Source organism: Festucalex cinctus, chromosome 8 (genome assembly GCF_051991245.1).
Source record: "Festucalex cinctus isolate MCC-2025b chromosome 8, RoL_Fcin_1.0, whole genome shotgun sequence".
Lineage (NCBI taxonomy): Eukaryota > Metazoa > Chordata > Actinopteri > Syngnathiformes > Syngnathidae > Festucalex > Festucalex cinctus.
The window spans coordinates 27,497,240-27,512,054 of record NC_135418.1 but is presented as its reverse complement, the minus strand read 5'-3'; the positions used below and the strand labels follow the sequence as shown (position 1 = coordinate 27,512,054).

The following is a 14,815-nucleotide window of genomic DNA, read 5'->3' as shown; positions in this document are numbered from 1 at the left end:
CGGTGAAATTCGACTTATACAGCAGCAAAAGTGGACAATGGGGCTTACAGTTATTTCCGATTCAAAGGAACAAGCAACCCTACGATGTTGTATTAGGGCCATGTATGTATGATTTTTTTTTTTTTCCAGGTTTAATATTCCGAGGAAAAACTTGCAATTTTGCCACACAAATTTGCAAGATTTTTTTTTTGCATATTTGTGACATTATAAAGTGGAAAATTTGCTTTACTTTACTACTTTTTGCCACACCACAATTTGCCACACAAATTTACGAGAAGCCCCCCCCCAAAAAAACAAACTTACGACAAATACACAGCGTAGCTAGTCTAATGTGAGGTTTTGTTGGTGGTTAATAGAACACAGTTAATAAAACAAAAAGGCAGGATAGAGTTGGATTTACTCTTAATTTAAACCTTACTCGTGCGACAACACTTCCTGATCCCCTATCAGCTGACTAACGCGAACGAATCAGAAGCTAGCATACTCTAGGTAAATGCTAAACTGTCAAAAGATGGATATTACATATCCATCTGGTACATCTCTACAGTAATTTGGTCGGGAAAAGGCGGGACATTCTGTACAATAATTCGAGCTGATTGGACGATGCGACATTCTACACGTTTGTTTTAACCAATCACCGACATGGGTGAAAATTTTACATCTGACCAGCTAGAAATGCACGAAGCGCCCCTCGCTGTTCAACATTCAACAAGTGAGTCATTCTGCGAGAACACAATTCATTGTAGCGTCCATTCGTCCATGTTGGGTTTGTTTGTTAGCCCCGGCGTCCGCGCTGGCTTCCTGGTTTCGTCACAGATCCATATCCCGCCCCCCAAACACAATGTCGCTCTGTGATTGGTCCGAACAACCATCAGTTATCAGCGGGAGCGGTACAAGATGTATTCTTCTGAGTTTGTGAACTCACAAATACGGTTAGGTTAGGTAAATGCGAGTGAATGACGGAGAGCAGCAGATTTGACACATCAACTTAGCTGCTTGTACAAAGAAAAAAAAAAAAAATCTATGAATATTTCTGTCTATTTCTCGTAAGTTTCTGAAGTTTTTTTTTGTGAGTTTTTTCTCAGAATATTACCCCCCAGAAAAATATATATATATATATACACGTGGCCCCAATATGTTGTACAATCTTCTTTATTGCAGAAATCAATGACCTCTGTTTTGTTTTACTTTAGATGAAGGATTGAGCGACATTTGTGCTTTTTTCCCCCCCAGCGTTTTGTGTTAAAAAGCCGAACATATAACGTTACATTCACTTCCCCTCGCGTTTATATGCTCTCGCTCTCACTTTGCCGAGTCACTGGCATGCCAATCGGCCTACTAACGATTATGTGACCTTGACACGACATGCTTAAGCTTTAAACCTGTGGCGCCTTTACACACTATAATCACATAACAAAGCGTGCGTCTTAGCACTTTAAACGCATCTCGGGGAACAAACGTGACGCATCGTTTGTCGAGCGAGCCGCCAGCTGCCGGGATGATGGACAGATGGCGATCGGAGGAAGAGCGAGACAATGGCGGCTTTTATTTCTCCTGCGCGCATTCCACCGTCGGCCTGCGCGCCCCGCGCCGACTCGTTCAAGCGTCTGGGTCGCGCGGTACTTCCCCGGCCGGCCGGGCTTGCCGTCATTTTGTACACGACTTCTGGAAAACATGTCAAGTGTGCGAGGCAACTCTGGCGGAACAGATTTCCTCTGCAGCATCACTTCAAAGGTGCTATTGTGATGATGATGATGATGATGATGATGACGATGACATGTTTTTAACTGCAATCAACTCTTATTTTGTGCTGACCTTTTGAGCCTGAAGGTCACTGATAAGTTGTATCTTCGTTGTTTCTTTTACATTTATTCACATAGTTGATTAGAATGTAATCAAGTACTTAAATATTTGACTTTAATTATATTCCACATTGAGTACATTTGCACTTTTTCTTAGATTCTTCCACAAATACTTCTATCTGTACTTTTACTTGAGTAAATATAATAATAATAATAATAATAATAATAATAATAATAATAATAATAATGACAATAATGATGATAATGATTATGGTGATAATAGTAATAATAATAATGATAATAACAATAATAATAATAATAATAATACATGGTGACAATAATAATAATGATGAAGATAATAATAATAATGAAGATAATAATAATGATAATAATGATGGTAATAGTACTAATAATGATAATAATAATAATGATAATAATAATAGTGATAATAGTAATAATGATGATAATAATAATAACAATAATGATGATAATAATAATAATTGCTTCATCCACCACTGTCCGAAGTTGGGCTGAGCAATCTAATCAAACTCAATTTTACATTGCAATATCGTAAAATAGGCTCAACTTCAGAAAACAGGTGAGCTGTGCTTGGTCGTTACCTGAGCCCAAAGCAACAATGATGTCACTTTCTTGACAGCAAGTGGCAAAATGGCCGCCCCCCTGAGATGGATAGAAACTAGCGGATTTTGCTTGCTTAAATCATATTCCACAAACACAATTATTGAAAGCAAGATGTTTTTTTTAAAGTAGTGATTTTTATAGATGCCATGATTCTGCCTGACAGTGACGCAAAATATGTAAGACCGTCATCAAAATGAGACCTGAAAATCAAAGCGCCATTGAAACTGTTCCACTCCAGTCCTATAGGTGGCAGTGATGTGCATTAAAAAGTTGTTGACAGCCAAAATAACTGTTGCTGTACACAAACTACACATACATTTAGAAAGCATGTAAAAACGTGAATTAAAACTCATGTTAATGCTAAAATATGTCAGCTGTCCACTAACTTTTTATGCTGACTCTTGCTAAAAGATGAGGATGATATTTTGTGAGGATTTCCTTATCTCCCTTTTCCTCTTATTTTCAGCTGAAAGTGATACCCCTCTGAGGATGTGCTCTTAGATGCCATGGCCAGATGGTACCGTAGCTCGGACCCCCCTTCTGCCCCCTTCCCCCCCAGTTGCCCTCATGTCTGCACGTCCACAGGTGCCGAGATGTTAGCCATCCTGTCGCCCCCCACTTCTGCTTCCTTGTGAGTCAGTGCTGGCGGGTCCAGCACACAGGCGCTCGTGTTACAGAATACACAGGCAGACAATGGGGCACATCCACGGGCGCGATTGGCCAAAAAAAAAAAAAAAACACGGCCAAGGGGCAGCGACACCCACGTCGAAATTATGACAGGCGCTGGACGACACTGTCAAATGTTTGCGTGCGTGCGAGCGAGCGAGCTGTTTTGGTAACCTCCAGTCGTGTTTGACATTTCCCCCACACGCACGCAGGTGATGGGCTCCAGGCTCTCCCTTTCAATTTGAATGCAAATTGACCAAGCGAGCAATCAGTCAAATCAATGTCAATTTAGTTGACAACTCTGAACAGCAAAATTCAATGATTTTATAGATTGAAAAGGAAAACATTATAAATCGGCGTCACTGAGGAAATGTTGTACCACTCCAGTCCTGTAGGAGGCGGTAATGAGCAATTTTGCCAACTATTACGCCACTACGTTAAAGTTCCACGCAGGTATGAGCTAAATGTACTGCATGTCTTTTTTTTGTGTAATCCTGCTAGTACTCATTCATTAACACAAATTTAAATGTATTTTTCTTTGAATGTATACTTTGTAGTAGTTTTTTTATCCCTCCATATCCTGCTTATCCTCATTGTACATATTGCAACACTTTTAGAGTGAAATATGGAAACTACAACACTTTTATAGCAAAGCACAGCAATATTTAACTTTCATTTCACAATTATACAAAAATTGTATATATTTTTTCAGGACTGATACCGATACAGATTATTAGTTATCAAGGAGGCTGATGTTCTATATTTTGAGACAATATTAATTTTCACTTAAAGGTAAAATATTGCCATTGAAATAAAAAAAAAATAATAATAAAAAATAAAACAACTCCAACAACTAATAACTTTGTTGTTTAATAGACATCTTTTGTTTCAAAATTCTAACACAAAGTTATGGCACCTCTCGGGGTCATGAGCATGTCTTAAAAATTAAATCAAAATGTATACACTATTATGGCAAATTATAGATATTATATAGCACTTTTACTGAACAATGCAGCATACTCAGTTACACTAACCACGTTTACCATACTACAAATACTGTATAATTACAGCACTTCTATAGCCTTAAGTGTTTATTATATTAATTATTTCCATGACAGATATTCATCACTCCCCCTCCCAATATCAGGATTAAAAAACAAACAAACAAAAACCATCCACACAAACACACAAGAGACCTTTTGATCGCGTCGTTTGCGCCTCCATTCCATTGCATTGCACGTACGCGCACGCGCACATCGCTGGCACTTATTTCGCACAAACTAACAAACTAACAAACAAATCTTTCTTATCTGACGTGTGGCCGGAGAGCTTCTTGCTTGTGTCAACAAGCATGCCGAAGAGCTCTTAACCAAACAAAGATTCCAAACAAAGATTGGAGAAGAAAGTGTGGTGAGGAGGATGAGGATGCGCGCGCACCAAGAGTGGGAGGAGCTGCTCGATAAGCGCGTGCATTTACTTAACGTGACTTTGCCGGCTTGGGCCAAAGCAAACACTCAAGCAGGCAGGCAGGCAGGCAGGCAGGCAGGCAGAGGATCGAAGGACGCTCGGCTGGAGGAGTGCGGTGGAAAACTGTCACTTTTACAGCTCGCAGCTCCCCACGGACACGCCGCCGCCGCCGCCGCCGTCGTTGTTGTTTGTTCAAGATCCTTTTTATGCACATGGATAATCGGATTTTCTCCCCACGACCTCGTCGCTCACAATGATGGTAAGCGCCCCAAAATGTCTCATTCAATTGTTTTCGTCAAGTTGACTCAATCGTAAACGTGACTAAATATTTCTACTTTTACTTGGAGTCACACCTCCAATTTGTGGCAATTAACATGCAATCCGATTACCCTTTAATTGCGGAATTTTTATGCAAACTACACACATTATTATTATGACAATTGCGTCATAAAACACTTTTAGTCCACTGTAATGGTATTTAAAAACAATGAAACAACAATGACATCATTAATATTAATGCCTTTTAGTTTAACCGTCGTAAAATCTGAATGTCCAAAAAAAATCATATTTATTAATTCACAGTTTAAAAAAAAAAATACAAAAAAAACATGCAAGCAACTTGATCCGTCAAAACGTTGCATGTAACAGCCGCGTACTATCCGTATTTCCATTGTTTATTTTATTTTTTAACAATCCATGCTGAAAATATGTTACATTTCCATTTTAATGCGTCTTTGGGTCCCTTGAAAAAAAAATGGAAGGAAAAAAATGAATTATAATTTTTCAGTGTTTCTTTTGGTCCCTTGAAAATAATTGAAATTAATTATCATTTTAATAAAAAAAAAATGTATATATGTTGACATAAACTCATTTAATCATGTTAAGATTTTGTCTGAAGCTCCTGCTCCTCCTTCGTATACGCACACACCAAAGTATTTTGTATTTAGTTTTGATAAAGTGCAGACCTCCCCCCTAATAATTCTGTCAGTATCAGGGGGGGTGTAAATTTGGGCCCATGGGCTCCGTACGACCCACCACAGCATCCTGATCCACAAATCAAATAAAGTCCAAATATATATATATATATATATATATATTTTTTTTTTTCATCACTCAGCCTCCTCGCTGGTGGATGGGGACCCTCATTAACTCGATTAGGGGGAGCCTCACCTCACGAATCATTTTCATATCACGACTCGCCGGTAGCTCGCTTGCTCTGTTATGACACAATCACCAGAATGACATGTTCATTAATTTGGTGGTCATTTTTCATGGTTGATGTTGTATTTAGTCATTTGATTTCCTTATTTTACTGCACGTGAGAGACCTTTTGTTGTTATGAACGTCAGAAGTTTTTTTTTTAAATTTATTATTTAATAGGATCTTTGATAGGAGAGCGCTGTTTTCCGACAGTAAAATCAGATGCTATCTTGATATTCAATTTTTTTTTTTTTAAACAACTCCGGTATTGATATTCCATGTTAAGCATTGTACAACAAAAAGCTGGCATATCCATTTTTTTTTAAAAATTTAATAAAAAAAATAAAAAATAAATTGGAAAAAAAAAACTCACAAAATTTGGTGCACTATAGCAGTAGAGCTGTCTAAATGAATCGATTTAGTTAGTTGGTTGGGTTTATTGAACATCTAAACACACAAATAAAAGTTGAAGTTTAAAAAAGAAAAAAGAAAAAAAAAAAAAAACGGCAATAGTATAACAATTTAAATGTTCAAAAGGAGTAAGAAGTACCAAAGCTTATCTAGTCCTTCTCCCTAATACTTCTATCATGATCAAATAAGTTGTTCTTACTAACATAAAAAATATAAAATAAACAGAACATGTTTATCTTAAGTGTACAGATATATTAGTGTGAGTTATAAGTCTTTATCCATTACATATAGGCAAAGAAGAGAGAGCCCTACAAAAACAATAAATTCCCAAACATTTAATATTGAACATATAGACATAGATATATATATATGTCGAGTAATCGATTATCAAATTAATTGACAGGTATTTTAATAATGAAGTAATTATTTGGATCTTTTTTTTTTTTTTCAAATTTAAAATGAATTGTCTAAATCTTCTGATTTCAGCATATCAACAGTAATTGTTGACTGATTTTTGTAGTCCTTCCTGCAAGAATTATCTTCTGTTCTGTGTCACATAGAAAGAACACAATCCAACCGTTTTGTTTTTTGTTTTGTTTTTATCACTATACAGTACAAATATGAAGTACGAAATAAACACCAATCTGTGGTTAATAATCAGTAATCAGGGGCAAAACACGTTTTTTGTAATACACTTTACTGCAAAATTCAAATCAATCCGATTAGTCGATTCATCTATCAAATAATCGATAGATTAATCGATTCTAAAAGTATTCAGTCGTGACAGCAGGATGTACTCGTTGAATGGCTGACTTACAAGTAATTTTATTTTATTTTTTATATTTCTGCATACTGCGGTCAACTTCAAAACTAGTTGACATTTTGTGCACTTCTACTCCGACCATAATGAAGCACTTGATGTTTTAAGCAGTGCAATATGGAATGTCACTAGTATTCACTTGTCAACTAATGCCTAGTTTTTCCTCACTAGTAACATAGTCAATAAATCGTGGGCGCGATGTCAGACGGTAGCGTAAAATAGTTGACTTTACTTGTGATGCACAGTTGTGCTAGCGCCCCGAATTGTTTTCCTCGTGAGTACAAAGCGTGTACCCGTGCGTGGAGCTTCAACTCATGCAAAATAAAAGCTCAAGCGGATTTCCGTAAGCAGGTTGCAGTGTCGCATTCATCTCGCCGTGGCAGATGCGCCAAAAACATCGGAAATCACGCAAACACTGGAGGTGTTAGTACGCCGGCCGCTGTTTGATTTAGCGCTGCGGTTTGTCTCCTAATAACATCAGGCCTCGAGTTTATGGACTCTGCAGCTAAACCCCCCCAACCCACCTCACCTCGCCTCACCCCACAACCCTTCACGCTTCTTATTACTCGCCCTAATAAATTGTGAATAAGCCCCGACAAAAAAAAAAAAAAAAAGTCTGCCGCTGCTCTTGAGAATTCCCCATCCTGTAAGACATCCCGTCAAGCCCCTTTTGCAACCGCCCCCCCCCCCCCAAGAAAACAGCAATTTCATTCCAAAGCCCCCTGTAAGCCAACACTTTTGTGGAATGATAAATATTTTCATAGGGAGCTCGCTCTTCCTCATTTTCCTTCACATCTCACTTTGCAAATGTGACTCGCCGCGTCGAATGGGCGTGACTCGTTGGCGGCGCATCGCACGTGACCGATACGCCCGAGTCGCTGTTTCGCGCCATTTTGACTTATGAGATGGCGACGGGCAGCAAAAAAAGCGGCACAGGGTGAGATATGGAGACATTTTGCTTAAGACAGTTTGACCAGCAAAAAAGTTACTACTGTCACGATTGAACATTTTGACAATCAGTTCATCTATTGATTATTCAATCAAATAATCAACTAATCAGATTTAAAAAAAATAAATAAATCCCCCTAATTACTGTTTAACCAGTCATTGATGTTTATTTCATATTTATCATTCATAAAGCAATTTAAAAAAGAAAAAAAAGGGGGGTATTGATGTTGTACTATGTTACCAGTTCGCTCGTTGTTTTCTAAAATAAAAATAGATGTTTGCAAATGTCTTATTTTGATAAAACACAGAAGGTAATCAATCTTCTTTCAGGAAGGACGACAGAAATCAGGAAACAATTACTGTTGATATGTTGAAATCGAAGGATCGATTAATCGATTCATTTTGACAGCGTTAAACTAAAGTCTGTAACGCTCAATGTTACTTCCTTGACTTGTCTTGAGTGACGAGCGTGGTCATAGACTGAATTAAGCTCTTAAGTCAAGGCAAGTCCATCTTTACCGAGTCCCAAGTCAAGTCAGAGTCCCAAAGGTACGAGTCCAAGTCCAGATGAGATCAAGAGGGAACCTTAAAACGGAAAGAAAACGATTTTCACAAGAACAAAAATGATAGAAATTTGCCTCCTAAATGACCTTAACACATTCACTCCCAGCCATTTTTTTTTTTAACTGAATTTTGACTTTTGCAAGGCCCATATAATATTGTGTTCTATTTCTATCAAAACATGGAGCCTACCGAAAGAAAGATTGAAGTCTCTTCTTTCATCAGTGGAAAAAAGTACATTTATATGTGTTTCTGTTTTGTAGCAATTAGCATTAGAATAAAGGTCAGTTTCGGCAATATTCACATTCCTGGTGAAAACATTGACAAAAAGAGCTTGTTGCAACATGTCCATAGCTGATCTCTTATACTCTGCTGACACCATGTCAGAAGCTGCATCAAAGCCTCGCATAAAAAAATAAAAAGTAAAAAACGTCTAGACATGTTTTTGGGAGGGAAGGACAAAATATTTTAAAACGTTTTTACACGTTTTTGGGATTGAATGAGAGAAAATAATTGTTTTCCTTATATAGAATCTGCACGTTGCTTCATGTTTGTTTGTTTTTTTTGTTTTCGAAAACGTGCCAAATTCCAGTTCTGGTTGATAAAACCAACTTTTGACGTGACTGAAAGAAAAAAAGAACCAATCCGATGGCTTCCTGCCCGGTAGCCATGGTTACCGGGTGGCTCATGTCAATCGTCTCGTCGATTTTAGTCATCTGAGAAACTTTATTTCAAGTTTGTTTTGAAGGAGGACTTTCAATTTCAGATTTGAAAGCATAGCTGGACTCGGTTGAGTCGATCGAAGTATTTTGCAAAATAGTGTAGTTTTGGAACACTTCTTTCTCTTCCATGTAACGCGTCGAGAGCGATTCCCAACACCGTGTGAAAGGCGTCGTCGAGAGATCAGATGTCAGCCACAGTGCACTTTGATTCATGTCGCGTATTAAAGTAAGCAGGGTTGATTCTGTCAAAGTGGGAAATGATACACAGCTATTGGAGTTAAGATCATATTTTGGACAAGCATAAATGGGTGCTGCTGGTTTTTGTTTTGTTTTTTTCTTCTTTTTATTCTGTAGCCGTTTCTCAGTTACCGCCTAGGTCGCATCACTACTAGTGTTAATTCGTTAACGAAAACTATCCATCCATCCAGCCATCCAGCCATTTTCTTAACCGCTTACTCCTCCTCACAATGGTCGCGGGGGGTGCTGGAGCCTATCCCAGCTGGCCTCGGGCAGTAGGCGGGGGTACACCCTGAAATGGTTGCCAGCCAACCGCAGGGCTATTATATTTATATTTAATAATATTATTTTTATTGTTATAATGTTATGAATTATTAATTTTGTATTTTTAAAAATGTATTAAAAAAAATAAAAAAAAAATAAAAAAAAAATAAAAAAAATAAATAAATAATTTTATGATTATTTATGCTTATTATTTCTTTTTTATTATTATTTATTTATTTATTGATTATTTATTGTATTATTTAATGTATTATTATTATTATTATTAATTAATTAATTTATATATATTTTTTTGAATTAGTTTTATCATAGATTATCGTGGAACCTTGGCTAACAACAAGCTTCTGTTTAAAAACAATGAATTAGTATTCATGTCTTTAAAACGTTGACTGTTGACGAGCCGTGCTGTCATCAGACGACAGCTGTCCCTCCGATTCATGACGCCACACACGTCGCAGCAACGTCTTGGCTAGCAACTTTTTTTCTTTTTTTTTTTCTCCCCACACACATGCACCGATAATAATCTTGACTTTCCACTGAAATGTAAGAAGAGGCTGCGGCCGTGGCGCTATTTTGTTAGGTGTCTGAATTTTGCTTCAGCGTTTTTTTTCCCACCTTTTTTTTTTTTTCCCCCTTCTTGTATTTTATAGCCTCTCCCTTATGCATATACGCATGTATAATTATCAAATGTCGCTACAGCAGTTTGCTCTGGTGATAAATTATTACTGTCATATGCATAAAAGTCATTCCAATTTGAGTTCTTGACGGGTCAGTAAAGTACTCTACGGCTCCTCTAGGCGGCGCTCTACAAATGAACGCACCTCAATTAGAAGTATAGAAAACCATATGTTGCATTTAAAGGAATACTTGAATCATTGAGCCATTTTCAGCAGTAAAAAAAAATATTTTGTTTTGTTTTAACATTCAAAAAATATTTGGAACCATAATGCTGTTTTTTTTTTATTTAAATTTTATTTTATTTTTATCCATCATTATTACATAAAAAAAAAAAACACATTTTATATGACCCCATCCAATTATTATTATTTTTATTTTTTTTTAACTTGTGTAAAACAATTTGCCTTGCGTGTGAACGGTGCTGCACACATGACAGTAACTTGCATTGCCGAAAATGACGTCATTCAGAAGTGTGCAAAGAGATAAAGCAGGAGCATTGTCAAATAAAGAGCTCATTTGGGGGCTGCAGGAGTTTAGCCAAGTGGAGATGAGGGTGCGGGGAGGCCACCATGTCATTGAGGTAAAGTTACACGACACGGGGGGGGGGGGCTGTGTGCAGCAGGTTGACCCCCCCCCCCCCCCCCCCCATTGGACGCCTCTTTCCGAGATCCTCGGCATCTGTCGGCCCCTCTCCAGCAGGTTGCTCAACTTTTTTCCCCTCATTCGCGAGTTCTTGTCAACAAACTCGGCGGCTGACACGCTGCCAGACAGTTGCAAGGCACTGGAATGTGGAATGTGATCATTTTAAGGAGATTTTGTGCGAAATGTGGCAATGAGCTGCTCTGTGACATTTTTGGGTGCAGCAATTCAACATAAATAAACAAATAAATAGTCACATCACAAACTTTACCCAAAAAAAGTCTCAACTTTTGTTTCCTGCGCATGCTTAGAGGACAGTGGCACGGCAAAATAAGACTAATCGGTGCTTAACTCATTCGCTCACGGCCATTTTCGCTCAAGCAACCCCCTTCGTTCCTGGCTGTTTTACTGGATTTTGACGGAGTTTCGCAAGAATATTGTGTTCTATTGCTATAAAAACATGATGGAACCTACCAAAAGAAAGATGAATCTCTTCCTTCTTCAGGAAAAAAAAAATCTGTTTCCGTTTTGCAGCAATTAGCATAAGAATATAGTTAGGTTTCATCATTATTCACATTCCTGTTGAAAACAATGGCAAAAAGAGCTTGTCGCAACATGGCCCTGGCTGATCTCTTATACTCTGCTGCCACCTGCTGGCCGTTTTTCTAATAACTACCATTGCTTTAAGCCATCTCTTCATGTCAGCAGCTGCATGAAAGCCTTCTGTATGCTCTAGCATTAAAATAAATAAATAAATAAAACGTATAAATACGTTTTAGGCAGTGAAGGACAAAGTATTAAAAGACATATTTAAGTTTAATAATTAAATTTCTCTTAAAAAAACAAAACCATATTTACATGTTTTGGGGTTTGAATGAGTTCATTTTTGTGACATTTGCAATAAGAAATAGTATTATTGCTCATTTTCCTTGCTGGCAAATGATTTCCAGAGGGAGCCCCACTTCACCTTGTGTTTATGAAACATGCTAAAACGAGCTTATGAGACGTAAGTCAAGCTGTTCGACTCGGTTAAGGTGGAAAAACAATATCCATAAAGTGACAAAGCAAAACTTAATTCCTATTATTATGATATCTACATTTCTAAATCTTTTTTTTTTTTTGTAATAGGTTGTCACATTTGATTTCACTTGAAAAATGTTGTATCTTTCTAAACTTAAAGGGATACTTTACTTGTTTAGCCATTTTTGGCAGTCAAACATTAATATTTTGCCTATAATAAATTTTATATTTTCATTATTTTTCATGTCCAATTAGTACCTTTAAAAACACATTTTGCAACTTGCTGTCGACTGAAAATGACATCACAAGGACTCAGGTAGACAATCACAGCTCACCTGTTTTCTAGGTTTGGTCATGTGACATTCACAAGCTGAGCTGTGATTGGTTACCTGAGCCCGTGTGATGTCATTTTCATATACACTTAATACATTTAAAACGTAATTTTTCTACTTGCTGTTGACTGATGATGACATCACCTGTGCTGAGGAAGTCGGTAACGACCAATCATGGCTCAGTTTACTGACCAAACCCAGAAAGCAGGTGAGCCATGATTGACCGTTACCGACTTCCTCAGCACAGGTGATGTCATCATCAGTCGACAGCAAGTAGAACAATTACTTTTTAAAGGTATTAATTGTACATAAAAAAATAATAATGAAGTTATCAAATTCATTCTGAACAAAATATTCACTTTTCATTGCGGAAAATTGTTCAATGAGTCAAGTATCACTTTAAAAATTGTAATCAACCAACACCCCTAATATATCTTCACATTCTGCCTTATAAGCGCCCCATCCCAGCACAATCATGTGACGTAACCTACGAGGCAAAAAAAAATTAAAAAATCCCCATGTAGGAATCCGTGGGTTGAGCAGAAACGCGAGTCTCAGGTGAAGCATTTGCGGGACTTGACCTCGTGACCCCTCCCGCCCCTCCCCACGCGACCTCCACTCCACCTCGCCGCCGCCCTGCTGGGTTTGTTTTATCTTCAGTTTCGTCCACAACTCGGTCGCGCTTTCACTCTCATCCTGACTCGGGCGTATGCGCCGGCCGTTCCCGAGTTTCTCGCGGGACCCGCCCCTTAAACCAGGAAGTGCCTGGATGCAGACGTCCCTTTCACGTTGGATGTCTGGGAAGTGGAACCTTCCCAGGATTATTCTTGAGCGTTGACGACGTGTGCCGTCTTCGGTTGACACTTCAACAATTCACCTTTTCATTTTTTTTTTCTTTTTCTGTTCCTGAAAAACTCGCCTTGCATGTTTATCTGTCTTCTTTCATTCCAGATTTTTTTTGCCCATATGTGACATTTCCCCCCCCCCTAAATCTGACCTATGCCTCTTTTGTATGCCGATTTATAAATCAGATATCACGAAAAACTGATCAAATGAAACATTTCTATCAGCGAAGGCTCTCAACAACAAATCATTCATAACATTTTGATATATTTGTGCAATAAACAAAAGACAAAGTACGTGGCTGCACAACTCACGTGAATGTTTTCAAATTTACAATGCTGCTATTTTGGATGCGGATTGCAGGATTAAATATAGCATTTCCCCCTTCCATTGAGTTTGAATTCTCGTAAGTGACGCAGCTAAGCTGCTTTTGCCCGTGCAGGCGTTTTGCACCTCGCTTGGCAGCGTGACAATCAACAACTCGTGCTACTCGTAACTGATTGTGCCATGAGCGGACCGGTACGACTGCCAATTGTTATTCACGTGCCGACGGTGGTTTGCTTTCTGTTTTGTTTGCTCGTGGCGACAGGAGAGCTGAGGACGCGACAGAACCCGACTGGATCCGTGCTAACAGGAGGAAAAAAAAAAAAGCGGACCGGGCTCTCGCTTCACAAACAGGTGAGGTCTCGCTTGATAATTTGGAGGTTGCAATAGGAGACCATTTTGGATGGTATTAACGCGCAGTATAGTAGAACCATTGGGACTCTTTTTGCCTTTGTCACAAGGTACCCAAAAAAAAAAAAAAAAAAAACATTATCAGGTAGGGCTGTGCAATTAATCGAAATTCAATTACAATTTCTATTATTACACTCCACAATTACAAAATCATCATAATGGTAAGAAAAAAAAAAATCCTAATTTTTGAGTTGTTTAAATTCATATATTTGCAACGTTTTTTCAATTTTAAAACAACTAATTTAATACATTTTATTTCATCCAAAGGTTGCATAATTATGGTGTTTAAAAGTATTTTATTCGTCTTAATATTTGTTAATATTTGTTTTTTACGTTGACCAAAAAATAAATGATCATCCTACTGCACAGTGCACACTCCAACTTCAATTTTTTGCCAACATAAATGAATAAATAATATTATAAATAAATTTTGGTCCAAAAGGAACTTACGGAATTATCGTGTTTCAATTTTTATTATTTTTTTTCAAATTGATCTTAATATTTTTAAATGCGAAAACATTTTCTCGTTTTGTACAAAACAACATAAATTGATTTAAATAATATTGAAAAGGTGCCCCAATTTTTTTGGTGGATAATTTTCCTAACCAGCCATTATTTTTTAATATTATTTTATCAGGCCTTCGCTATAATACCTAAAAAAAATTAAGTTCAGCAAACATTTTTTTTTACAAACTCAATAAATGTAATTAATTGTATTATTTTCTATTATCTTATTAATTAATTTATTTGTTTGTTTGTTTATTTGAATCATTGAATACTTAAATTAAAAAAAAAAAACATTCTCAACGA

General features: G+C 37.4%; 1 protein-coding gene across 6 annotated transcripts in view; it reads left to right on the top strand.

Annotated features, from left to right (window-relative positions):
- eya2 (EYA transcriptional coactivator and phosphatase 2) overlaps positions 1–14,815 on the top strand; it is a 59,039-nt gene that overhangs the window by 26,424 nt on the left and 17,800 nt on the right. For 4 of the 6 annotated variants that reach the window (XM_077530486.1, XM_077530485.1, XM_077530487.1 and 1 more), the window contains one exon: positions 13,860–13,948. Coding sequence is in view for 1 of the 6 variants with exons in the window: in XM_077530483.1 (XP_077386609.1) it covers positions 1,536–1,734; positions 13,860–13,948 (288 nt within the window). In the remaining 5 variants the exon portion in view is untranslated. Of the gene's footprint in view, positions 1–1,439; positions 1,735–4,606; positions 4,837–13,859; positions 13,949–14,815 lie in introns of those variants that run through there. The other 2 variants (XM_077530483.1, XM_077530484.1) reach the window with 2 other exon arrangements.